This window comes from Euprymna scolopes, chromosome 10, assembly GCF_053919585.1.
Source record: "Euprymna scolopes isolate OS-2025 chromosome 10, ASM5391958v1, whole genome shotgun sequence".
NCBI lineage: Eukaryota > Metazoa > Mollusca > Cephalopoda > Sepiida > Sepiolidae > Euprymna > Euprymna scolopes.
This window is the reverse complement of record NC_136491.1, coordinates 21,498,448-21,525,129: the sequence shown is the minus strand read 5'-3', so window position 1 is coordinate 21,525,129 and position 26,682 is coordinate 21,498,448. Positions and strand designations below refer to the sequence as shown.

The 26,682-nt window shown below is 34.2% G+C and overlaps 1 protein-coding gene across 1 annotated transcript in view; it reads left to right on the top strand.

The window, feature by feature from the left end:
• LOC145285856 (sodium-dependent multivitamin transporter-like) overlaps positions 1–26,682 on the top strand; it is a 215,613-nt gene that overhangs the window by 24,552 nt on the left and 164,379 nt on the right. The window contains exon 2 of the mRNA XM_080134296.1: positions 12,951–13,286. Within this exon, the coding sequence (XP_079990422.1) occupies positions 12,951–13,286 (336 nt within the window). The remainder of the gene's footprint in view (positions 1–12,950; positions 13,287–26,682) is intronic.

Sequence of the window (26,682 nt, the reverse complement as noted above, 5' to 3'; positions counted from 1 at the left end):
TATTTCATATCGAATGTTAGAGCGGTTTCGGCTAACCTTGCGAAGTTCTGAAATGCCATAAAACATACCCTGTTTTTTTTTGTTTTTTTAAATAATTACTACTTTTTTAAATAGAAAAATAAATGATGCAGGTAAGTTGCAAAGTAATTTTTATTGTCAAATAATAACAGAAAAACTTACCGTAATTATTTTTCACATGCATGGGAGTCAAATAGAAGAAAACCTGTCGTAATGTTTTCAAGGAAAAAAGCTAAACAAAAAAAAAAAAATGGACGACTGGGGGGGGGGCTAGCAGCAGCAGCAGCGCCAAATACAAGTTTCCAGAAAATTTATTAACAGATAACACCGACCACTCTAATTTGTTTTTTTTCATAGGTAATTGAGGTCGCTGACAACGAATCTGATAGTCAAACTTGGGGCAAATTTACCGTTTGCATGGTATTTACCCCTGAACCCAGGAACTACTTTTGACCATTTTGCAGCTTCCGTTTATGCTACGCTGTAGCATAAACGACGGCATCACCAAGCAAACTACGTTTGGGGGGGAATATTTTTTTCCAGGACATAGCGAGCGAGCAGGGGGGGGATGTGATGTTGGGGCGCGCGCTTGTATTTGGCGCTGCTGCTGCTAGGCCCCCCCAGTCGTCCATTTTTTTTGTTTAGCTTTTTTCCTTGAAAACATTACGACAGGTTTTCTTCTATTTGACTCCCATGCATGTGAAAAATAATTACGGTAAGTTTTTCTGTTATTATTTGACAATAAAAATTACTTTGCAACTTACCTGCATCATTCATTTTTCTATTTAAAAAAGTAGTAATTATTTAAAAAAACAAAAAAAAACAGGGTATGTTTTATGGCATTTCAGAACTTCGCAAGGTTAGCCGAAACCGCTCTAACATTCGATATGAAATAAAAAGCACTTAAAACTACTTAAAAATACCAACGAATGATGCAGATAAGTTGGAAAGTAACTTTTATTGATAATGTTACCATTTATTATTCTTTTAATGGCTAATTTCGTGAATTTGACCTTTTTTGAAATGGTTTGGCTTCTGTTTTCTTTTTTTTTTTAAATAATTTTACCACTATATTAATTTTATAGTAATTAAAGAAAATACTATAATTAATTTTTTCAAACAGTTTCGTGTTGAAATATTCTGGAAACTTGTATTTAGCACTGCTAGCCCCCCCCCCCCTGTCGGCCATTTATTTTTTTCGCGTTTTCTCTCTCTGTAAGCCCCCCACCCCCACCCCTCGTCCATTTTCTCCGTCAGATGGCAGCATGTGACGTCATTTTACGGAGAAATCCGAGCGAGTGATAAGCCACGCCCAGGCCAGCTCATGCACTAGTACCGAAAATGTATATACCATTTCCATTATGGTATGAGAGTTCGGCCAAGGACAAGGAGCGGGGATATCGGGATGGGGAAATCATAATAGTCACTTAACTTTATCCAATTGAACTTTCGTGTTTCATAATGTCTCCGCAAAGTTCATCATTCGTGAGATTTTTCCTGTTTGGTTACTTCTTGGATGGGGACGTCCGTCGACATGACGATATTTTTGTTCGTTGCAACTCTCTTCTTATTCATCTTAATATCTTCGCTGTGGACTTTTCATTATGTCCATTCTCGGCCGAAAGAATTCAACCTTGTTTATTTTAGGGAAATCTGTTTACGTTGCGCTTTGGGCATTCCTAAGCATCACCAGCTCATAGCGAATTTTGTTATTATTTTTTTTTTATTTTGATTCATTATTCCCTCAAACGTAAACAAAACAACCGGTCCATTTGACAACGTTCACTGCTCTCCACAGTCTCTTTTTCTTTTTTCTATTTTTTTTCTTGCCTCTCAATATTTTTATACGAACGCTATCCTTTATCACCGTTAAAAAGAACGCTCAGTTCAAAACTGCTTTTATTTTCGTCCGCGTTGATTTCACTTTTTCTTTCTCTCTCTTCCCTTTTCATCAGCTTCGCTGATAGTGGGCTCTCTCGCGCATTGCATTTTCAGACGGAGGAAGGGGTGTGTGTGTACGCCTCAAACACTAGTGCGTTCATTTGTTTGTTATTATTATTATTATTATTATTATTATTTATTTTTTTAATCTAAATTCATCGTTCGCCGTAGGCGTTCCCTAAGAGATAAAAAAAACTATTTCTTATTCCGTTATGATTATTTCCCAATTTATCAACCGATATCAACCAGCCTCTCTACTAATATAACAATATATATATATATATATATATATATATATATATATATATATATATATATATATATACATATGTATATATATATATAAAGAAAAATTGGGTTTGTATTACTATATACATAGATTCATAAAGTTGTTAAAAAAAACAAAAAACAAATGTATAACAAATAAATGTTACCAAAGTCAAGATAAGTTACTTTTCTGAATAATCTTTTATGTTTTTATTTAATGTAACATGTTTATTTCGCTCAAAATACATAGTGTTTACCGATGTATTGAAAATTTAAAATGGCGCCGAACTATCTGCTGAGCACGGTAAGTTTAGGAAAATAAGTTAAAAATAAAAATATAAAAAATACTGTTAAAAATCTACCGAATATATGTCAGCCTATGTCACAGTAATATATATTGACCGAGTTTCTAACAGTATTTTGTAAATTTTTTATTTTTAACTCATTTTCCTAAGCTTATCTGTTCAGCAGAGAGTTCAGCGCCATTTTAAATTTTCCAATACATCGGTAAACACTGTATTTTTTCGAGCTGAATAAATATATTACATTAAATAAAAACACTAAAAATTATCCAGTTAGGTAGAAAAGTAACTTATCTTACCTTTGATACCATTTATTTGTTATATATTTGTTTTTGGCAACTTTTTCGAATCTATGTGTATAGTAATACAGAGCCGATTTTTTTATTTATTTAATAACTATAACTTTATCTGTATAACAAGAAAGTCGTATAATACCAAGCTTTTACAAATAGAATAAATTATTACAAATTTCCAGGATACAACTAACTACTGCACAAATGATTGAGCTCAATGGTGGACATTTAAAGTTAAACAGAGCTTATATGTTAGAACTCAGTAGAATACAAAAATGGTGTCGTAATTAATATTTTGTAATCGTGCTCCGAAAAATTTAACGCTAACGATATTCTTCATTGTGTGCAATATGTTTCGGAAATTTCCAATTTATTATGACTATCGTAACAGGATACACAATTTGAAGATTTAAAAAATATCCTTAGAGCACATAAACTGCTTATCAATTTAAATACGGGCAATGTTCAATGGAAATCAGTTATGACAGGTTAAATATTAGGTTGAGAAGAAAGTTTTTGTGGAAATTTTCATTTGGATTTCAAATTATGTATTTCCAAATAAGTTTTCGTTATACTACCTTTACTTTATATATCATTTTAAAGAGCGTTTTCGATCTATCTAATCGTTATAATTACAATCGTTTTAAAACAATTAGGTATTCTTTTTAGAACGTTGAATGCAAAATGGAAAAAAAAGCAAATTCGCTCAATTTTCTTATTTCGATTCAAGCTAGGCCAAAAAGTTGTTGAAACAGCTCGCAATATCAACGTTTGATCCAGCCAACACTACTGAACGCGCAACACAAGAGTGATATAAGAAATTTCGTGGCAGTGATTAGGCTTGAAGATTATGAGCATAGTGGTCGGCCATCGGATGTTAACAACGACCAATTAAGAGCTTTAGTTCAAGCCAATCCACGTACAACTGTCCGATAACTTGCTTCTGAATTAGACATAACGTATACGACGATTTTCAACCACTTGAAAGAAGTTAGAAATACGCCACGAATTGAACGACAACCAAAAGAAACGCCGTTATGAAGTGTCAGTAATAAGAAAAACCCGTTTCTCGACTGGTTGTGACTTTCGATGAAAAGTGTATTCTTTACGACTACCAGCGACGCTCAGTTCAGTGGTTAGACGCCGACGAAGCTCCTTGACAGTTTCCGAAGACAGAGTGGCACCAAAAGAATGTCATGCTGTCTGTTTGGTGGTCTGCGATCGGTCTAATCCATTATATATATTTTTTAAATGCAGGCGAAACGATTATGACAGAGAATACTATCAGCAAATGGATGAAATGCATAAGAAACTTCAACAACAACACCCAGCTTTAGTAAACAGAAAATGTCAAATTCTCTCGACCTCATCGCACCAGAACGTAAGACTTTTACGTTACTGGCAAAAATACACTTGTTTTCGTTGGCAAAAGTGTGTTGATTCTGATGGTGCTTATTTCGATCAATATTTTTTTTGTTTGAGCCGAGATATGTTTATTTTAATTTAAAACTGCAAGAACTTTCTTGTCAACCTGATAATATATATATATATATATATATATATATATATATATATATATATATATATAGTTATTTCTCTCTCTCTCTCTCTCTCTCTCTCTATATATATATATATATATATATATATGTTTGATCTGAGATATGTTTATCTGAATTTAAAAGTAATAAATCGCAAAAACTTTCTTGTCAATCTGATAAATGGAATGAATAAAAGGTATGATATTTATTAAGGATAAGGTTAACTTTTTAAAATGGGTAATTCAAACTTAAAACGTTTTATTGAGGATAAAGGCCAAATTTCTAAAGTGAGTAAAACAGGCGTAAAAACGTCTTATTAAGGATGATCAAATTTTCAAAGTGGCGTAAGACGGCTTCAAATCATTATATCAATTACGCTTGATTAATTTTTTAAAGATCAACAATCTGAATAGCAGTTGTTTTGTTGTTTTTTTACAATTAAAATATGAATGCAGAAAGAAAAAAATAAATTATCGTTTGATAATTCATCGATTACTATTCATTTCTCAAGATTTTTAATAAAATCGTTTTCATATCCCAGTCATAACTAATCAACCACAAAAGACCCATTTTTAAAAATCAGACAAGATTATAACTCACTTAAATTTATGCCAGTGTGAACTAAACGAATTCACTTCCTATGGTTAACTAAATATAAGAATAACTCTATTGGTTTCGTATTCTTATGTATAAAGATAACCCATAACCCAAAATTTACCGAATTCATTATTACATATGTTTATATAAAAATATTAATAATAACACATTCGTTTAGATAGATTAACGCAATTAATTCTGATCGACGAATCATGGCCGAGAAGAAGACCACGAGAGTTGAATATCAGCTTATATTTATATGATAGTGCTGTCCGTTTTATGTGTTATCCCTATTATCAAGACGGGTCATAAAGAGATTTTGAAAGCAATGTGGCTATGGAGCAGGTAGTAACGGTAGAGCTGAATATCATTTCAGATAAATCCTGTAAACAGTGCATAGAAAATCGTGAGAGTGAAGTTTTGAAAACTGAATTAAACGCTAAACGAATTACTTCTAAGGGGAAAATTATGTAGTTATTTTGATTTGAAGCATAGTCTCTGTGAGTGCACAGTGAACGAGGCATAAAAATGAGTAAGTTCAGTATTTGCCCCCCCCCCCACATTTAGCCCCAAAAGTCCTCAAAATATCAATAGGAATATAATACTAGGCTGGGACTGGCTTAGGCAAAATGGGATGAGGATGTACTTCGACTTAGGGGCGATAAAAATAGGTAATGAATGCGTAGAGATAGAGGAAGATGCTCATATCTCAGCAATAGTAAGGCTAGGAAAATAAATAACATTAAAACCCCAGCAGCTGAATACGTGCACGGCTCGTGCGGGTATTAAAAACGGGCAGAGACTGGAGTATGAAGTAGAGAAAATAGATAAAGGATTTCTCAGTGATCTTAGTGGTATTTCAGTAGCAAATACCGTAGTAAAAATTAAAGGGTCAAAAAGTTTCCCGCTTTTAATTATGAATAACACCAATCAGACGGTTACCTTAAGAAGAGGTTGTAAAATAGCCAGATGTAGAGCGGCTGGCAAAATAATGGAGATTACCATAATGATAATAAGAAACATAATGATAAGATCTCTGAATGGAAACTTGAAAGGGTTAAAAGTGCCTGAGGAATTCAATTTAGAGATCGATAAGGTGCTAAAGCGGTGTTACATGATAAGGGCTGTCCCCTTTTCATGTAAGTATAAAAATGGAGAGATTAGTTGAAATGAAAATAAAATGAGAGAAAGCAGAAATCGAACCCTGGATATAAGTTTTAAAGAACAATAGGTTTAAATGGAATGTCCAGTAAATTGTTAATTCTGATGAAATAAATAATAAATAAACTATTCATTGTTAAAAGAATGTGGATAATAAAATATTAGTTAAATGAATTAGATATGTAGGTTGAATTCCTTTGTGAAAACAACAAAGAAAAAATAGGTTATTGGGAAATCATAATGTTCGGAAACGTGCAAGTCGCGCATATTGGTGGCACGTGAGTTTGGTCACGTGGCCGAACATGCATGGATTTCTCAATATAGGAAGTGAGAGTTAGTTAGTTAGAGAGTCAGTGAGAAACTCAGAGGGAGTTTGAGAACGACAGACGATAGTCTGGAGTGTTGGAATTCGAACGTCTAGGAAGCGAGACGGTCACTTTGAAACATAATATGTGAAGCTTTGAATTCTTGGACGCAAAGCCCCCACGGCCGGTCGTGTGAAGAAATAAACCCCTCATGTGTTTTGATAAAGCTCGTCTTTGTGTTTGTGATTCTACCAAAAAAAAGGTAAAGTGAAAATTGTATTATATGTCTATATATCTGTGTTATAAAATGTCATTACATACACGTCTCGACATCTCATATCGACAATGTGAACCCTACATCTCATATCTACACTAAGACTGTCTGAACACTATCTCCTCACTCAAAGAGCTTCTCCTTCTTCAACACATCTAAGTATGAATATTTTAATATATATGAATCGTTATACACGAACAATCTCTCTTACAACAACACCTCTCTCTCTAAGATACAACATCACTTGTAATAAGACAAACTCTCACTAAGACTCGTATCTTTACTAATAAGAACTCACGTAACATACGCGCACAAGTGGTACCTTCGAATAATAATAATAACATTAGTATATAATAGCGGAATAAGGACTTGTTCGTTACGGAAGATAAAAACTTGGGCAGTACCGATACGGTAGAGATGCATATTGATACTGGAACGCATGAGCCTAAACGGAAATGCCCGTACCGGACACCGCTTAAGCAAAGAAAAGAAGCAGAGTCAGCAATAGGGGAAAATAATGCAGGCTGGAGTAATCGAAAGATCAAACAGCCCGTGGAGTTTTCTGATTGTCTTAGTAGAGAAGAAAGACGGAACTAAAAGATCCTGTGTAGATCATTAAATAAAATAAAGAAGAAGTATGCCCAAGCGTTACCAGTTATTGATGATATTTTAGCCTCGCTTGAGTCTGCAAAATACTTCTCAAAGTTAGATTTTAAAGTCAGGATACTGGCAGGTTAAATTGAATGAGAATGATAAGGAAAAAACTGCGTTCACCTGCTACAAGGTGTTGTTCCATTTTAACGTAATGCCGTTCAGACTTGCGAACGCCCCCGGGGTCTTCCAAGAATTGATGTCCTTAGTTCTACAAGGACAGGAAGAATTCGCGGTATTGTATTTGGATGACATTCTAATGTTCTCCGAAATGGCCAAGAACACATTATATGAAAGTACTTCCTTTAAACTCCTCGACCTAACGTTTACAGAGAACATGAACTGGAATAGATATATTGAGAGCATTGCCAGGGCAGCTGCAAAAAAGGCGGGCTCTCTCTCTCTCTCTACCGTGCTAGAAAACTACTTACGCCTCAAAGTATCCTGTACCTCTATAAGGCCACCATTCGCCCATGTATGGAGTATTGTTGTCACATTTGGGCTAGTGCATCTGCTGCTTGTCTCTCACTCCTGGACAGGGTTCAAAAGAGAGTCGCCAACCTGATAGGTCTTGAACTGTCATCTAGGCTTCAGCCTCTGCCCCATCGATGAAATGTTGCATCCCTCTGCCTGTTCTACAAGTACTTTAATGGTGAATGCTTTGACGAACTACAATCACTTGTACCCCCTCGACGTGACTATCCCCGACGAACCCGACAAGCAACTAAATCCTACCCCTTCACAATAGAAATCCCTAGGTGTAAGAAAACCTTTTACTCCAATAGTTTCTTCCCTAGAAATGCAAGACGTTGGAACTCCCTTACGGGATTCCGTATTCCCAACTTTACTGATATGCAGAAGTTCAAGTGTAATGTGAACAGACATCTTGCTACTCATCTCCCTTCATAATGGCCCTGCAACTTATGTCCCCGATAGTAGCACCCTACTTCAAAGTGGCACTGTGCCTTGTTTGGGGTCAAAATTGATTTAAAAAATAAAATAAAAAGGAAGACGATATAAAACACATAAATAAGGTCTAAGGTAGTTTGCGCAGGCACAATCTTAGGTTAAAGGTAACGAAGTCCGAGTTTTTTTAGTAAAGAAATACAGTATCTGGGGTTCAAGCCAGACTTGGATAAAGTCAAGTCTATAACAATGATTTCGACTCCAACCACTGTAAAGCAAGTAAGAGCTTTCATTTGTATGACATCGTACTATCGGTGATTTATATATAAAAAAATTCCGATATCGCCAAGCCGTTAGAGAATTTAACGAGGAAGCGTGTACGGTTTTATTGGGGTGATGCATGTCAGTCTGTTTTTGATAGCCTAAAAACGAAGCTTGCAGATATGGTAACACTGGCTTCTCCCAATCTGGATAAGGACTACTGACTGTATACAGATGCCTCTGATCATTCGATTGAGACATGCATGTCACAAATGGTCTATGACCCAAGGGAGGGTAAAGAGGTAGAAATACCTATTTACTTTTTATCCCATAAGTTGAGTAATATTCAAACCAGATGGTCAACGATAGAGAAAGAGGCATATACGATACACTATTTGTACGTTCACCATCTATACAGACCATAGACCATTAGAATATTTACTAAACTCACCAATTCAAAACAGAAAAATACAGACGTGGGCTTTAAGTATGGCCGGCTATAATTGCACTATACAGTACTTAAAGGGGAAAGACAACGTCTCTGCGGATCTTTTGTCACGCGCTGTGGATTCGTTGCAGGATGATGATCCCCTAGTAGAAACAGACAGTAGAAATTACACGGTGAGTGCAATAAACTCAAATCATTTTGAGCCAAAAGATTTTGCATCACATAAGGATGCTGAAGACTCATCGGTAGCACACGAGTGTCCTACATTATCGGGTTTAGATGTATGTAAGGAACAGGAAGCAGATAGGGAGATTGTAGATTTAAAGATGCGAATGAAAAACGGTAAAGCGTCCAAGATGGAACAGAAGAAGTACATAGTAATGGACGATGTAGTATATTACTTGTCACGACGAACCAATAATTAGGCTATATATTCCGTCGCATCTAAGAAAAAGAGTGTTAGTTCAATACCATGATGATAATAGTCACATGGGCGTGGAAAAAACGTTTCACGTTATTAAGCAAAAATATTTCTGGCCTGGTTTATTTAAACAAGTAAACGAATACATAGGTAAATGTATTCCGTGCCAAACCAGAAATTTGAGGAAACAACAACCTCAAATGCAGGAGTGCGATTTGCCTCCTTTTCCTTTCGCTAAACTAGCGTTAGATGTTTTCGGGCCTTACCCAAAAACTCTATCAGGCAACCAATACATAGTGACTTTTATAGATATGTACAGTGGTTGGCCAGAGGCTTTTGCGGTTCCGAACAAGAAAGCAGAAACAGTGATGCATCTGTTGATTGACGAGATTTTTCCCAGATTCGAGCAGCACTGCAGTTTTTAACGGATAATGAGCCTGAGAACATAAACAAAATAATGAAAAAGACATTGACCACATCATTCTATCACCCCAGAGTAACGGCAAAGTCGAAAGGTTTCATAGAACAATGCACGACGTCCTAATAAAGAAAATAGGGGACAATGAACAGTCGTGGGGCATATACATGAATCAAATGTTAGCGGCTGTCAGGTTCCATGTAAGCGAAACGACGTGCAACCAGTATAGACGAAATCAGCTGTCCGTATGCAGTGCACGAGAATAGGAATAGTGACCAACCTGTCGTAAATAGAGTTAGCACGAGGTTTGGTAGCGGGGAGAAAGAACAGGAGAGAGTGAATTGTTTAGGACATTTATGCTGATGACATTACCATCTATGGTAGCACATCTAAGACCATAAACGACCAAGTTCTCTCTGATTCTCTCTTCTCTGATCTTGAGCACGTGGTAGAATGGGGAAAGGAGTGGCTGGTTACTTTTAATGCATCTAAAACCAAGCTTCTATCTTTACATCATCAACGTTCTGATCCCCATCTGGCATCAATTGAAATGAATAACTCTCGTCTTGGGGAGGTCTCATGTTTTGACAAGCTTCTGGGCTTGACCATTACTCCTGATCTTAAATGGAACACGTACATCAAATCTGTTGCCAATGCCGCTGGAAAAATGGCGGAATCCTTCTATCGATCCAGTAGATATCTCGCTGCTGATGCAATTATCTATCTATATAAGACCTTGGTACGTCCAAGGATAGATTACTGTTGCCACATCTGGGCAGGAGCTGCTAGGAAGGACTTATCCTGGATATGGCCTTTTCTCTTCTTATCAACCTCTATCTCACAGAAGAGATGTTATGAGTTTGTCTCTGCTTTATCGTTATTTTCATGGCAAGTGCTCGGCTGAGCTCCAATCTATGACCGCCCCTCGTCCAACTTTCACAAGAAAGCTAGCTGAAGACACTATCAATAATTCCCCCACTCTTTATCTGTGCCTTAACCTAAACATAGATTCCATGAACAAAGTTTCTTTCTTAGAACTGCACGCCTGTGGAATTGTCTTCTGTTTTCCTGCTTTCCGGCTGACTACAATATGGTTGTCTTCAAGTCTAACGTAAACAAGTTCTTGATGAGCCGTTCCACTTAAGTTAACACATTTACCGAATTTCCATTATTAACGATTACTATATGTCCAATTGTCTACTGTACACTCTTAACCCTTATCCTTGAGTGGTATTTGGGCCTTGATAAGTGGTTATGCCAATGTAAAAAAAAACACATATATTGGTAAGAATTAATTAAACAATAATATTTAAATTTTGATTAATGGAAAATAATTATTGGTGTCTGATATTGAATTATTAAAAAGATGCTGCGAGCCTGACAGTTAATCCGGAATCACCGAAAGTTGAAAAATAAATAAATAAATAAATAAATAAATAAAGCATGGCCAAAAGTAGGAAAAGAAATGCCCAATACCTTTTAGTACAGATGTTGAGGGAATATTGAAAGCAAGTGTACATTATTATAAAATTAGCGGGGGCGCCCGGCGTTTCCCGGTCGTAAAAAAAAGGGTGCTATCAGCCAAAAGTGAAACCGAATACAACATTTTATAAACAAAAATAAATAAATAAAAATAAAATAATAAGACAAAAATGACGCGGATTGGGTGCGAATTTGCACAACTCCTGCTATTAATACAATCACTTCCCATCCATACTTCGCGCTCATATGCGTTGTTACATATTATTTAAATGGGTTTATTCTGTATGTTTTGCGCTTAATGTGTGTTTTTTATCTTAAGCGGGGCGGATAGAACGATTGTTGGAAGCGGATTATAAATTTGAATAGACGTATGCAAACTAAGACGCGTCTATTCAATCTGTGAATTAAAAATAAGCGTGACACATCAACCAAATATTTTGGAGCGCATAATATAAGATGTACTCTTTCAATATATGGATTCAAGCAATAAGCGTGACAGTGTGATTAATAAAGTATCTTATAGAGATTAATGACCGCATCAAATAAGATGTGCCTATTTAAACTGAGTTTCTTTTGTTTTTCGTCACAAGTTCGATTTTTCCATGCAGAGAAGGATTTATTTCAAGGAAAAGGAGGAAATACTAAACATTTATTTCATGGTGCGATTTTTTGTTTTACAAAACATTTTAATAAACAACCGAATTATTGTTCCCATTTGCGAAAAAAGAAGATTCTAATTGTCGGGCTGTTTACGCGTTAAATGTTCTAAATTCACGCGCGCGTGTTTGTGTGTGTGTGCAACTCTCCTACAGCTCATATTACTGGACCGATCATGACAAAACCTGTCATGATGATCGTCCCTCACCTCTGGATCGTGCACACCATTTTTAAGGTTGAGGTCAAAGTTCAAGGTCATAGCGTATGTATATATACTCTCCTGCAGCACACACCACTGGGCCGATCATGATTTAATCTGGCATGATGATAGTCCTCCACCTAGGGATGGTGCAAACCATTTTTCAAGGTTTTGGTCAAAAGTTAAGGGCGGGACTTTGCGTATGTATATATATTCTTCTACAGCTCACACCAGTGGAGCAAACCTGACATGATGATGGTTACCGACCTAAAGATGGTGCACACCATTTTTCAAGGTAAAGGTTAAGTTTGGGACTTTACTGCACGTTGGGGTACCTGCCAAGTGGGTACACGAACATTCGAAGTGCTGGTATCTTTACTAGTAAATAAATAAAATAAAACATTTTGCCATGAAAATACCCCCCCCAAAAAAAACTTTTAAAACAATAAAATTTCTTAGGACAAAAAAGTTTCATTTGCTTTTACATATTATTTTACTCTCTCTCTTTCTCTCCCTCCCCCCCTCTCTCTCTCTCTCCTACACACACACATACACACACACACACACGCAAATTATTCATGAAACTTACTGTAGGTCGACTTAAGAATGTATTTACATTTTTCTTTATTTAAATTAATATTCAATAAATGTTTTCTATCGTGATGTTTTCCTTTTTTAGCGCTCGGCATATTTCGCTGGTTTACGTAAGTTGCCGGAATATACCGGCGCAACACCCACGAAACAAAAGAACGAGTTGTTCTGTGCATAAGTTCATCTCCCGTGACATTAAAGGCTTGTTCTTTCTTTACAGATGATGCAGTATTTCACTATCTACGATTATGCAGTATTTTGGGCGACGATCGTTGTTTCACTCGCAATTGGTTTCTTCTTTTATTGTCATGGCAATTCGAACAAAACGACGAGTGACTTCATTGTCGGCAGCCGCAAACAGAAAGTCTTACCTTTGGCCATATCGCTCATGGTCTCATTCGAGTCATCAATCATGGTGCTCGGTATGCCCGCCGAAGCCTATGTCAATGGTTTGATGTATATTTTAAGTTTGGTGGGATTCATGTTTGCACTTATAATTGCGGCCTTCATTTACGCGAGTTTTTTTCATGAACTTGGAGTCACCAGTATTTACGAGGTAAGTATTTGATCCACTCAAGTGTTATAGAATGTATTTAGTGTATTGATATGTTATATTATAGAATGTATTTAGTGTATTAATATGTTATCTTATAAATGAGTTTATTGTATTGATATGTTATGTTATAGAATGTATTTAGTGTATTGATATGTTATGTTATATAATGTATTTAGTGTATTGATATATTATGTTATAGAATGTATTTAGTGTATTGATATGTTATCTTATAAATGAATTTATTGTATTGATATGTTGTTATAGAATGTATTTATTGTATTGATATGTTATGTTATATAATGTATTTAGTGTATTGAGATGTTATCTTATAAATGAATTTATTGTATTAGTATGTTATATTATAGAATGTATTTAGTGTATTGATATGTTATGGTATATAATGTATTTAGTGTATTGAGATGTTATGTTATATAATGTATTTAGTGTATTGATATGTTATGTTATATAATGTATTTAGTGCATTGAGATGTTATCTTATAAATGAATTTATTGTATTAGTATGTTATATTATAGAATGTATTTAGTGTATTGATATGTTATGTTATAGAATGGTTTAGTGTATTGATATGTTATGTTATATAATGTATTTAGTGTATTGAGATGTTATCTTATAAATGAATTTATTGTATTGAAATGTTATGTTATAGAATGTATTTAGTGTATTGAGATGTTATAGAGTGTATTTAATGTGTTCCTATGTTATGTTATAACATGATTTTAGTGTGTTGCTATGTTATAGCAACACAATCACGTCGACACAACGGTTCTCGCCAGATCACCGAAGTTAAGCAACTTTTAGGCTGGCAAATACTAGATGGGTGACCATTTGGGAAGGCGAGGCGCTATATGCACCGCGATGTAAAATAGGAGGTTAGGAGACTGGCGAGGTCTATCCTTTTCTCGTGTGTAGATGGGCCTCTCTTAAGCAACACATCTCTTAGGCAGTGATGGCGTCACGAAAAAAAAAACCTTTGATAGCCCTATCGAAGCATCAAGTATGCAACTACCGACAAGAACAACGCTACAAATTCGTGTAATGAGTTCAATCTCGGCTGCGGCTGCATGTTACGAATTTTATAGCGTGAATTTAATGTATTGATATGTCATGCTATAGAGTGAATTTAATGTATTGATATGTCATTCTATAGAGTGAATTTAATGTATTGATATGTCATACTATAGAGTGAATTTAATATATTAATATTGCATGTTGTATAATAAATTTGGTGTATTATAATGTTATAGAATGAATTACTGTTCTATGGTGAATTTAGTGAATTGTTATGTTTTGTTATAGAATGTGATGTGCATCGTTTTATAACAAATATAGTGTATTTCTATAGTGTGCAATAATTTTAGCGTATTATATAATGTTACATAATCGGCTAAGTGTATTCTTACGTTATATAACAAAATTACAGTAGATAGGAAAGACGACTTTATTCAATTACCATTTGATGAAAAACTGTTGCAGACCATCTTCGTACTTATTAATGATATTGTTTTGTAATATTATTCTGTGGTGGTGTGTAATAACTAGGGCTATGACAAAAGCATATTCTTTTCCTTGTTTGGATTCTCAGGTATACATTCATTGATATGTTATATGTTTTTATGTAGAGTGATGTAGTTCTCGGTTGATTAATTGCGGCTAACTTTGTTGGATGTATACTCCAGAGTAAAAACAATGAAAAGAATATGCTGTTTTCATGGCTCTCGTAATGATCTGCGCACATTTTCTATGTGATGGTGTGTCATAACTTGTAAACATTTCAATATGATATTATACAATAAATTAAGTGTATTGTTATGTAATGCTAAAGAATAGCCTGAGTATATTGATATGTAATGTTATGTATTGATATGTTAGTGTGAATTATTGTGTAGTGTTACATAATCAAATACGTGTACGCGTATACTCATTTGCTGTTATATAAAAATCGCACGTAATATTTACCTAATGCTAAAGAATGACGTATGTGTATTTTTATGTAACGAAATATAATGTGTGTTTATTATGTAATGTTATATAAAAAATGTATATATGCGTGTGCATTGTTATATAATGAATTGCATCTATTATGTTGTGATATTATATCAGAAAGCAAGTGCACTATGTAGGATTGTTATACAATAAAGCGGATGTATTATTATGTAATGCTATCTACTAATGATGGGACGATTCCAATATTATTCCCGATTTCGATACAATTACTGATTGCGTAGGATGATCTCTACATTTTAATTTTATCGAAAGTGTAAAATCAATACATTTTTTTAAAATTCAATTTTGACCCCAAACAAGGCACAGTGCCACTTTGAAGTAGGGTGCTACTATCGGGGGCATAAGTTGCAGGGATATTATGAAGGAGAATGAACAGTAAGATGTATGTTCACATTACACTTGAACTTCTGCATGTCAGTACAGTTGGGAAAGCAGAATGTGGAAGGGATTTCCAAAGTCTAGCAGTTCTGGGGAAGAAACTATTGCAGTAGAAGGCTCTCTTACATCTAGGGATCTCTACAGTGAAGGGGTGGGATTTAGCTGTTTGTCGGGTTTGTCGGGAGTATTATCGCTGAGGGGGTACAAGTGCTTGTAGTTCGTCAGAGAATTCACCATTTAAATATTTGTAGAACAGGCAGAGGGATGCAACATTTCGTCGATGGGACAGAGACTGAAGATAAGATGACAGTTCAGGACCTATCAGGTTGGCGACTCTCTTTTGAACCTTGCCCAAGACTGAGAGACTACTAGCAGATGCATCAGCCCAAATGTGACAACAATACTTCATACATGGGTGAATGGTGGCCTTATAGAGGTGCAGGATACTTTCAGGCGTAAGTAGCTTTCTAGCAAGGTAGAGAGGGGCCACCTTTTTCGCAGCAGCCTTGGCAATGCTTTCAATGTATTTGTTCCAACTCATGTTCCCTGTGAAAGTTAGGCCGAGGAGTTTATAAAAGGTACTTTCAGGTAATGTGTTTTTGGCCATTGCTATTGGTGGTAGAGAAGATTTCTTGTAGTTATTGGAAGAAAAGAGATTAGTATAATCATTATTTTATCATTACTATCGCCATTAGGAGAGTTTGCTTTAAAGAAATTCAAATAAAAAAGCAAATTAAAAAAACATCGTTTTTGGCATCAGAAAATAGACACATTTTTTCCAATTCCGATAATGATTCCGATACTCCCAAATGTCTCGATCTTTCCAAATTCCGATTCCGATTAATCGTCCTAACCCTACTATATGCTACAGTTCGTTTGTTTAATATGTGCTGAAACAATAATGTACTGCATTATATAACGCAATTTCGAATTATGTAACATTGAGTCAAGAAAGAACCGAAAAAGTCACTTTCAAGTGAAATTATCTTAAATCTCACAAGGTGGAACGACTAAATTGTCACCTTTTAAAAGACGACTTGATTCCATTTCCGTTTGATGTTACGTATTGATGTGTTGGCGTGCATTGTTGTTTAATAATATACATATATATAATTTTACATAATAAAATGCGTGAATACTACTTTTACTGCTGTATAATAAATCTGTACGTTACCTTTGCCCGATGTTACAGAATGGCATGCGTATATTGTTATGTAACGAAATATAATAATATGTGTATTATGTAATATTATATAATAATGCATGTATGGGCGTGCACTCTTATATAATGGAGTGTACTCATTATGTGGTAATGTTATATAAGAAAGCTAGTTCACACTGTAGTATTGTTATATAATTAGACTGATGCATTATTATGTAATGCTATCTAATACTAATGGGACAGTGAAAATATTATTCCTGATTCTGATATAATTACTGATTCCATACTTTATTTTTGATTGCGATATAATTTCCAATTCTGATTTTTTTATGAATCTATTAATATTTAAATATAAAGTTGTTATTTTTCACGATTACCGTAGAGACATATGTTAATGTGCAAATATTTTCTCAAATGTAGAGGATGATCTCTAAATTTTAGTTTTACTGACCGTGTAAAATCAATTCATACGGCATAATCACGTTGACACACCAGTTCCCGCTGGATCACCGAGGTTAAGCAACGTTGAACCTGGTCAGTACTAAATGGGTGACCATTTGAGACTTCCAGGTGCTGTATGTGCTCTCCGCTTATATCGGCATTGTTTCCAGTCGTCCTGGTCTTCTCCTTGCCACTGGACTCAAACAGTGCCGATTCAGGAGAGGTGTGGTTGGGGATGCGCACCCCTTGCCTCACAATTACACGCGCTACTGCCCCATACAGGGGGTATCCTTTGTCTTCCAAGACTGAACGGAAGCATGGAAAATCAATTCATAATCATTATGCTATCATTACTATCACCAGTAGAAGAGTTTGGTTTAAAGAAAGTGACATAAAAAACCAAATTAGAACGGTCGTCTTGGGCATCAGAAAATAGACTTCGATTGGTTCCGATTCTGATAAAGTCACCCAACACTACTACTTACTACAGTGCGTTTGTTTACTATGTATTTTTTTACGCTACAATAATAATAATTTACTGTATTGTGTAACGCAATTTCGAATTATGTGCCATTGTTTCGAACAAGAACAAAGAAAGTCACTTACAAGAGAAATTATCTTATATCTTACAAGGTGGAAAGAAAAAATGATCGCCTTTTTTTAAAAAAGAAGACACAATGTCATTTCCATTTTATGAGAACCGGGTTTCCTTTTTGTTGCTGACCATCTACTACAAGTGGACCAGTTGTGTACAAATCATAAAAGCGATTGAAGCCTTCTACTAGTTTTGAAAGGGTCACAATGTTCAACGAGCGTTATCGTAGATGCGACGCTGTACAACTCATGTTCTCTACCGATCCAATTTACGACAACAGCACCATTGCTAGCACACTGAAAATGCATCGCTGGATTGACACGAACGACAGGGACGTGCCCAGGGTAATGAAAACAAAGTGTCTGGCCACTGTAGTGGTCTTTTATGTGGTTTCAATTGAGGGCAACATCATGCCACCGCACATCTTCGAAATCGGCTTGAAAGTAAGCACCAAAGTGTACTTGGATGTGCTGAAGACTGTGGTGTGGTGATCCATTTATACAATCATATGGCCGCTGGCACACCCTGGGTGTGGCAGCAGGATTCGACGTCTGCACACAAGCCAAGGAGACTCAGGCTTAGCTTTAGAATAAGTGCCACGACTTTGTATCTTTTTCTCAGTTATCATTATCCTGCAACCTGAATCCGCTGGACTATATCGTTTGGTCATACGTCGAGAACATTACCAACATGACTTTCTACAACAATCAAAGTCAGCCTGATCGCCAGCATCCGCTGATTATTCGCCAATCTCCCGCCGGCTCCTGTACAAAAAGGCATGCTCCCATCCCGGGCACGTATCGAGGCGGTAATTACAGCTGAAGGCGACAATATTGAATAGAGGTCAGCTCAATTACATAATTAAGTTACCTGAACTGATTTTTTCAATAAAAGTATTATATTAAAACTGTAGGTTTTCTATTTACTTAGGGTGACAATTTCATCGTTTTACCTGTATTATTATTATGCAATGTTATATAACAGAACAGAATATTGCTATATAATATATTATCTAATGTATTAGTATATAATGAAACATACTAAACAGACTGTACTATGTAACATTATATAAAACTTGCGTTCGTATTATGAAACGTTATACAATAATTCGGATACACCAGCATGCGATGTTATATGATAACTTTAGTGTGTTACTACGTAACGTTATATAAAAATCAACTTAATCAGTATGTCATGTTATATAATTATTTGAGTAAACTATCCGTATAATGATACAGAACAAAAAAATAAGCATATTATTATGTAACGTTATATTACCGATTTCGTGTACTTCATTGTGTATAGTTTTGTACCGTTACATAAAAAATAAGTTTACCATTATATATTGAATTTGCGACATTATTTTTTAAAGTTTATATAATAAACAGAGTGTGCTTATGTGTTGTTATATAACGATTTGTGTGTGTTGCTATGCAATGTTATATAATAACTTGCATCCATTTTTTATGTGATGTTATATAAGACATTGATTGTATATTTATGTAATGCTATAGAATAACGTGAGTGTATTGTTATATAATGTTACATATTTATGTTTTTGCGTGTATTGTTGTGTAATGTTCTATGATGAAATAAGTGTATACTCATTTACCGTTTTATAAAAAATCGCACGTAGTCTTTACCTAATGTTCAAGAATGCATTGTTTTGTTATTAAGATGTGCGTGTATTACGCAATGTTATATAAAAAAATGTATATATGCGTGTGCACTGTTATATAATAAATTGCATCTATTATGTTGTAATGTTATATAAGAAAGCAAGTGAACTATGAAGGAGTGTTATATAATAAGGCGGATGTATTATTATGTAATGTTATCTAATACTGATGGGACAATGCAAATAATGTTCCTGATTCTGATATATTTACCGATTCCGTACTTAATTTTTGATTGCGGTGCAATTTCCAATTCCGGGTCTTTATGAATTTATTTATATTTTAATATAATGTTTTTTTTTTCACGATTACCGTAAATACATATGATAAATGTGCAGATATTTTCTCAAATGAAGAGGATGATCTCTAAGTTATAGTTTTACCGAAAGTTTAAAGTCTATACATAATAATTATTTTATCATTACTATCACCAGTAGAAGAGTTTGCTTTAAAGAAAATCAAATAAAAAAAGGAAATTAAAAGTATCGTCTTTGGCATCAGAAAATAGAAACAATTTTTTTCGATTCTGATACCGATTTCGATCCCGATTCTGATTAATTTATCCAACCCTTCTACCTACGAGAGTGCGTTTGTTTATTATGCAATTTTTACGCTGAAATAATAATTTACAGTATTGTGTAACGCAATTTCGAATTATGTTTATTGTGTCGAAAAAAAAAACAAAGAAAGTCACTTACAAGAGAAATGATTATATATCTTATAGGGTGGAAGGACAAGATTGCCACCTTAAAAAACGCTAGATTTCATTTCCGTTTTATGAAAACCGGTTTTCATTTTTTGCTGAAGATCGTCTACTAGTTAGCCAGTTCTGTACAAACCCCATAGCGATAGTAGCGATCTATCATGTTTGAAAGTGACACAATGTTCAACGAGCGTGATCGGAGATGCGCCACTATACAACTCATGCTCTCTATCGATCCAAGTTATGACAAAAGGACGATTGCTAGCACACTCAAAATGCATCGCTGGATTGGAAGGAATAACAGGGACGTGTCCCGGGTAATGTAACCAAAGTTTCCGGCCACTCTAATGGTATTTGCTGTTGTTTAAAGTGAGGGCCATATCATACGATCTCTCATCTTCATAATCGGCTTGAAAGTAAACACTAAAATGTAGTTGGATGTACTGAGGGCTGTGCTGATTATCTGGTACAATCAGATGGCCGCTGGCAGACGCTGGGTGTTGTAGCAGGACTCGGCGCCGGCCAATAAGCCTGAAAATCCCAGTCTTAGCTTCAGAATGAGTGTTACGTACCCTTTTTTAAGCCGACCTCCCGTTTTCCCCGACCTAAATCCACTGAACTAGTTTGTTTGGTTATTCGTCGAGAACATCACCAATATGACTTCTCATAACATCAAAGCCAGCCTGATCGCCGGCATCCACCGAGTATTCGCCAAGCTCCCGCCGGCGCCTGTTGAAAAGGCATGCTCCCAGTTCGGACCCGTAATGAGAGGGTGATTAAAGCGCGGCAGTCAGTTGGTCAGTTGATGAGTTGGAGTCAGAGCCCCTTGGAGGCGAGGAGAGAGGAGTAAAGCAATGTAGCCATACCAGTTGAATTCCTGACGTCATCGACCGGCCGATCAGATGAATAAAGAAGTCATCATTATTTGTAACTGTTGTCTTGTGTCATCCTTCATAAACAAAAGGTAATTGTGTTTATCATCTTATAATGAATATTTTGTAACCTGTCGAAGATTATGTAACTCCCCCTCCTCTGTGTTAAGAACTGTGCATCATATCAATCTCTCCTCAAATATGTTTAAAAAGAACTGTAAGATATATGTGTATATATATATATATATATATATATATATATATATATATATATATATATATATATATATATATATATATATATATATATCATCATCACTCTCGGTATGAAACCCCAGCTACACAACATTACATTAAATGAATTTTTAAAAGAATATGCAAATTAGCTAGATCTTTTGCAGATGAATGCAATTCTACGACTAATATATAACAATATTTCCTTTTTAAATAAATAGAAACAAACGTTTTTTTATATGAATATCAATACAGACACAATTTATCGGAGAATATATATATATATTATAAATATATATATACATATAGTCTAAAGAAGCTTTGAATAAAAAAAATGCAAAAATAAAAATAAACAATGCAGTTTAGATTCCTGGAAGGAAAAAATCTTAATTTTAATCTATCGCAGACTAAGAACCTACATTATTTGATTTCTAAAAGGTTTACAATGACCAAAGAGAGTTCATTATATATGGATGAAAAAAAAAGGGCTTAACTGAAATTGTTAAATAAAAATAGAGAGGGTGATTGAAGCGCGGCTTCATTGAATAGAGGTCAGCTCTACTACAAAATTAAGTTACCTGAACGGAATTTTGCAATAAAGTATTAGATTAAACATGTAGTGTTTTTTTAGGGTAAAATTTAATCATTTTACCTGAAGTATTATGAAATGCTATATAACAAAATGTGAGTACTGCTTTATAATATTATATAATAAAGCAAGTGTATTATTATATAATGAAACATACTAAACAGACTGTATTATATAACGTTATATAAGAATTGCGTTCGTATTATGAAACGTTATATAATAATTCGGATACAATAGTATACGATGTTATAAAATGACTTTAGTGTATTTTTATGTAACGTTATATAAAAAGTAACTTAATCAGTATGTCATGTTATATAATTATTTAGTGCACTATCCGTGCAATATTACATCAAAAATTAAGCATATTATGTTCTAACGTTATATTACCGATTTCGTGTACTTCATTGTTAATAATAAACAGAGTGTAGTTATGTGTTGTTATATAGCGATTTGCGTGTTGTTGCGCACTGTTATATAAAAACTTGCATCCATTTATATGTGATGTTATATAAGACATCGAGTGTATGTTCTATGATAAAGTGCATAATTTATATGTGATGTTATATAATAAATTGTATGTATTGTCATGTACTGCTATAAAATAGCCAGTGTATTTTATACAATGTTACCTGTTGACGTGGTTGTGTGTATTGCTTTTGGTGGTAGAGAAGATTTATTGTAGTTATTGAAGGAAACCAGTTTAGTATAATCATTATTTTATCATTACTATCACCAGTAGAAGGTTTTGCTGTAAAGAAATTCAAATAAAAAAGCAAATTAAAAAACATCGTTTTTGGCATCGGAAAATGACTACATTTTTTTCCAATGACGATAATGATTCCGATACTCCCAAATGTCCTGATCTTTCCTATCTCGTATTCCGATTAATCGTCCTAACCCTACAATCTGCTACAATTCGTCTGTTTATTATGTAATTTTATATGCTGAAATAATAATTTACTGCATTGTGTAACGCAATTTTAGATTATGTAACATTGAATTAAAGAAGAACATAAAATGTCACATTCAAGAGAGATGATCTTATAGTGTGGAACGACTAAATTGTCGCCTTTTGAAAGACTTAATGCCGTTTCCGTTTGATTATAACCAGTTTTCCTTTTTTGTTACTGATCATCTACGTACAATTCTGTGTGATGTTAGTTAATCATCTGAGTGCATTGTTATGTAACGAAATATAATAATCTGTGTGATTATTATGTAATGTTATAAAAAAAATGTATACATGCGTGTGCATTCTTATACAATGATTTGCATGTATTATGTTGCAATGTTATATAAGAAAGCAAGTTCACAATGTAGGATTGTTATATAATAAGGCGGGTATAATATTATGTAATGCTATCTACTAATCATGGGGCGATTCCAATATTATTCTCGATTTTGATACAGTTACCGATTCTGTACTAAATGTTTGATTCCGATACAATTAGCAATTCCGAATATTTATATAACTATAAATATTTAAATATAGAGTTGTTAGTTTTTTTTTTTTTCACGATTAGAATATTTTTTTTTAAATATGGCTGTATTATTGTGTTTTTAAGGATGACACTTTTATCATTGCAAACTGCACTTATCTGACATAGAGGGTAAATTAAAAACACGAAAATCAATACAATTTATTTACGCGTACATATTTCAGTGTTGGAAATAGAAAACTGTTGCAGATAAAAAAAAACAATATTTCCAAATTTTGGGATTCATATTTTATATTATTATTATTATTATTATTATTATTATTATTATTATTATTATTATTATTATTATTCGGATTAATGTTTTCATTTTAGATGTTTTCCTGACATCGTTTATGTAACCGCCTATTTTTCTCTTTTTGTCCGCCTTGTCGAAATCTGGCAGACTTCTAAGTAAACCTAATAAAGAATATTTAACAATATGAGAACGAATTATTTATTTGGATTTATAAAAATGGAATAATTTGCATGCTTTTTCACTTGTATCATGCATACGATATAATGTGGAACGCTTTATGTGGTTATATATCCATTACTGAACTCTAGATACTTCTTTTTTTATTTACAAGTGACATTACAATTTTATCGGGTGGAACCAGTTTCTATCGAATATTAACTCCCCAGTCGCATGTATATCCCGGCCAAGGAATATGACAACGTTAAGTTTTACCAGTTTTTGTAGTTACTACTAGCTGATCTATCGACCATCAAGCTGCAGTAAGGGAAATAATATCGTATTATAAATGATGTTATTTATTCATTTATATTTTCGTTTCCAATACTCCTAATTGAAAGTATTTACGGAAGAGCATTGCATCAGTACAACGCGGAAATCATTAATTTCATCAGAGTGCTAAGCTTATAGGGAAGCATATCTCTCTCTCTCTCTCTCTCTCTCTTTTATATATATATATATATATATATATATATATATATATATATATATATATATATATATTATACTAGCAGGCAGGGCGCCCGGCATTGCCCGGTCGTAAAATACTCTTAAATATGATATTTTTATTAATGCCAATTTCGTATTCATTAATATACTGTCTCTACCCACCCGGCCACGCGTCGCCGTGCCTAAGTCTGGTTCACACACACACACACACACACACACACACACACACACACACACACACACACACACACACACACACACACACACACACACAAATGCACGCATACACACAAACGCACGCACAATTACACACACACGCACGCATGCACGCACACATGCAAACACACACAGATTTGGTTGGTTGTTTTTGTTTTAAGGCATACTGACCCTTTTTGGGTTATTTAATGCCGAACCCAAAGATTTTGAAGAAAATTTTTTAAATAAAATATATTTGTTGTTTTCAAGTCGGTTTCTATTTAACGCACAGTTGGGGCCCTAATAGGTACTACCATTCCGGGTCAGAGTGGACCTGGAAACAATGGCAGTTAAAGGGTGGCTCTATACTCCCCAAAGCCCACAAGCTTGGGCCTCATCACTGGATATAGTTTAAGGTCATATCCAGGACGAAACACACACAGAAGCACAAACTTAAAAAAACATACACACGGAAAACACACACACATGGACGCACACACCAAAAAACACACATATACGCACAAAAACACACAGGATCACTCAATGAAACGACTAAATTGTCGCCTTTTGAAAGACTTAATGCCGTTTCCGTTTGGTTATAACCAGTTTTCCTTTTTTGTTACTGATCATCTACGTACAATTCTGTGTGATGTTAGTTAATCATCTGAGTGCATTGTTATGTAACGAAATATAATAATCTGTGTGATTATTCTGTAATGTTATAAAAAAAATGTATACATGCGTGTGCATTCTTATACAATGATTTGCATGTATTATGTTGCAAGGTTATATAAGAAAGCAAGTTCACAATGTAGGATTGTTATATAATAAGGCGGGTATAATATTATGTAATGCGATCTACTTATCATGGTGCGATTCCAATATTATTCTCGATTTTAATACAGTTACCGATTCCGTACTAAATTTTTAATTCCGATACAATTAGCAATTCCGATTCTTTATATAACTATAAATATTTAAATATAGAGTTGTTGGGTTTTTTTTCACGATTAGAATATTTTTTTTTAAATATGGCTGTATTATTGTGTTCTTAAGGATGATACTTTTATCATTGCAAACTGCACTTATCTGACATAGAGGGTAACTTAAAAACACGAACATCAATACAATTTATTTACGCGTACATATTTAAGTGTTGGAAATAGAAAACTGTTGCAGATAAAAAAAAACAATGTTTCTAAATTTTGGGATTCATATTTTATATAATTATTATTATTATTATTATTATTATTATTATTATTATTATTATTATTATTATACGGATTAATGTTTTCAATTTAGATGTTTTCCTGACATCGTTTATGTAACCGCCTATTTTTCTCTTTTTGTCCGCCTTGTCGAAATCTGGCAGACTTCTAAGTAAACCTAATAAAGAATATTTAACAATATGAGAACGAATTATTTATTTGGATTTATAAAAATGGAATAATTTGCATGCTTTCCCACTTGTATCATGCATACGATATAATGTGGAACGCTTTATGTGGTTATATATCCATTACTGAACTCTAGATACTTCTTTTTTTTATTTACAAGTGACATTAAAATTTTATCGGGTGGAACCAGTTTCTATCGAATATTAACTCCCCAGTCGCATGTATATCCCGGCCAAGGAATATGACAACGTTAAGTTTTACCAGTTTTTGTAGTTACTACTAGCTGATCTATCGACCATCTAGCTGCAGTAAGGGAAATAATATCGTACTATAAATGATGTTATTTATTCATTTATATTTTCGTTTCCAATATACTACTAATTGAAAGTATTTACGGAAGAGCATTGCATCAGTACAACGCGGAAATCATTATTAATTTTATCAGAGTGCTAAGCTTATAGGGAAGCATATCTCTCTCTCATATATATATATATATGTATATATATATATATATATATATATATATATATATATATATATATATATATATATATATATATATATATATATAAGTAAATCTGACGACCTAGTCCACAAATTCCAAAATTTCATCATGACAAGTTTCAAGAAAAAATACACGATTAAACCCGGTTCTCCAACTTCCAACGTAGACCCCTACTACCATGTCTCCTTCTACAACATCAGGGGTCTACGTTCTAACCTTC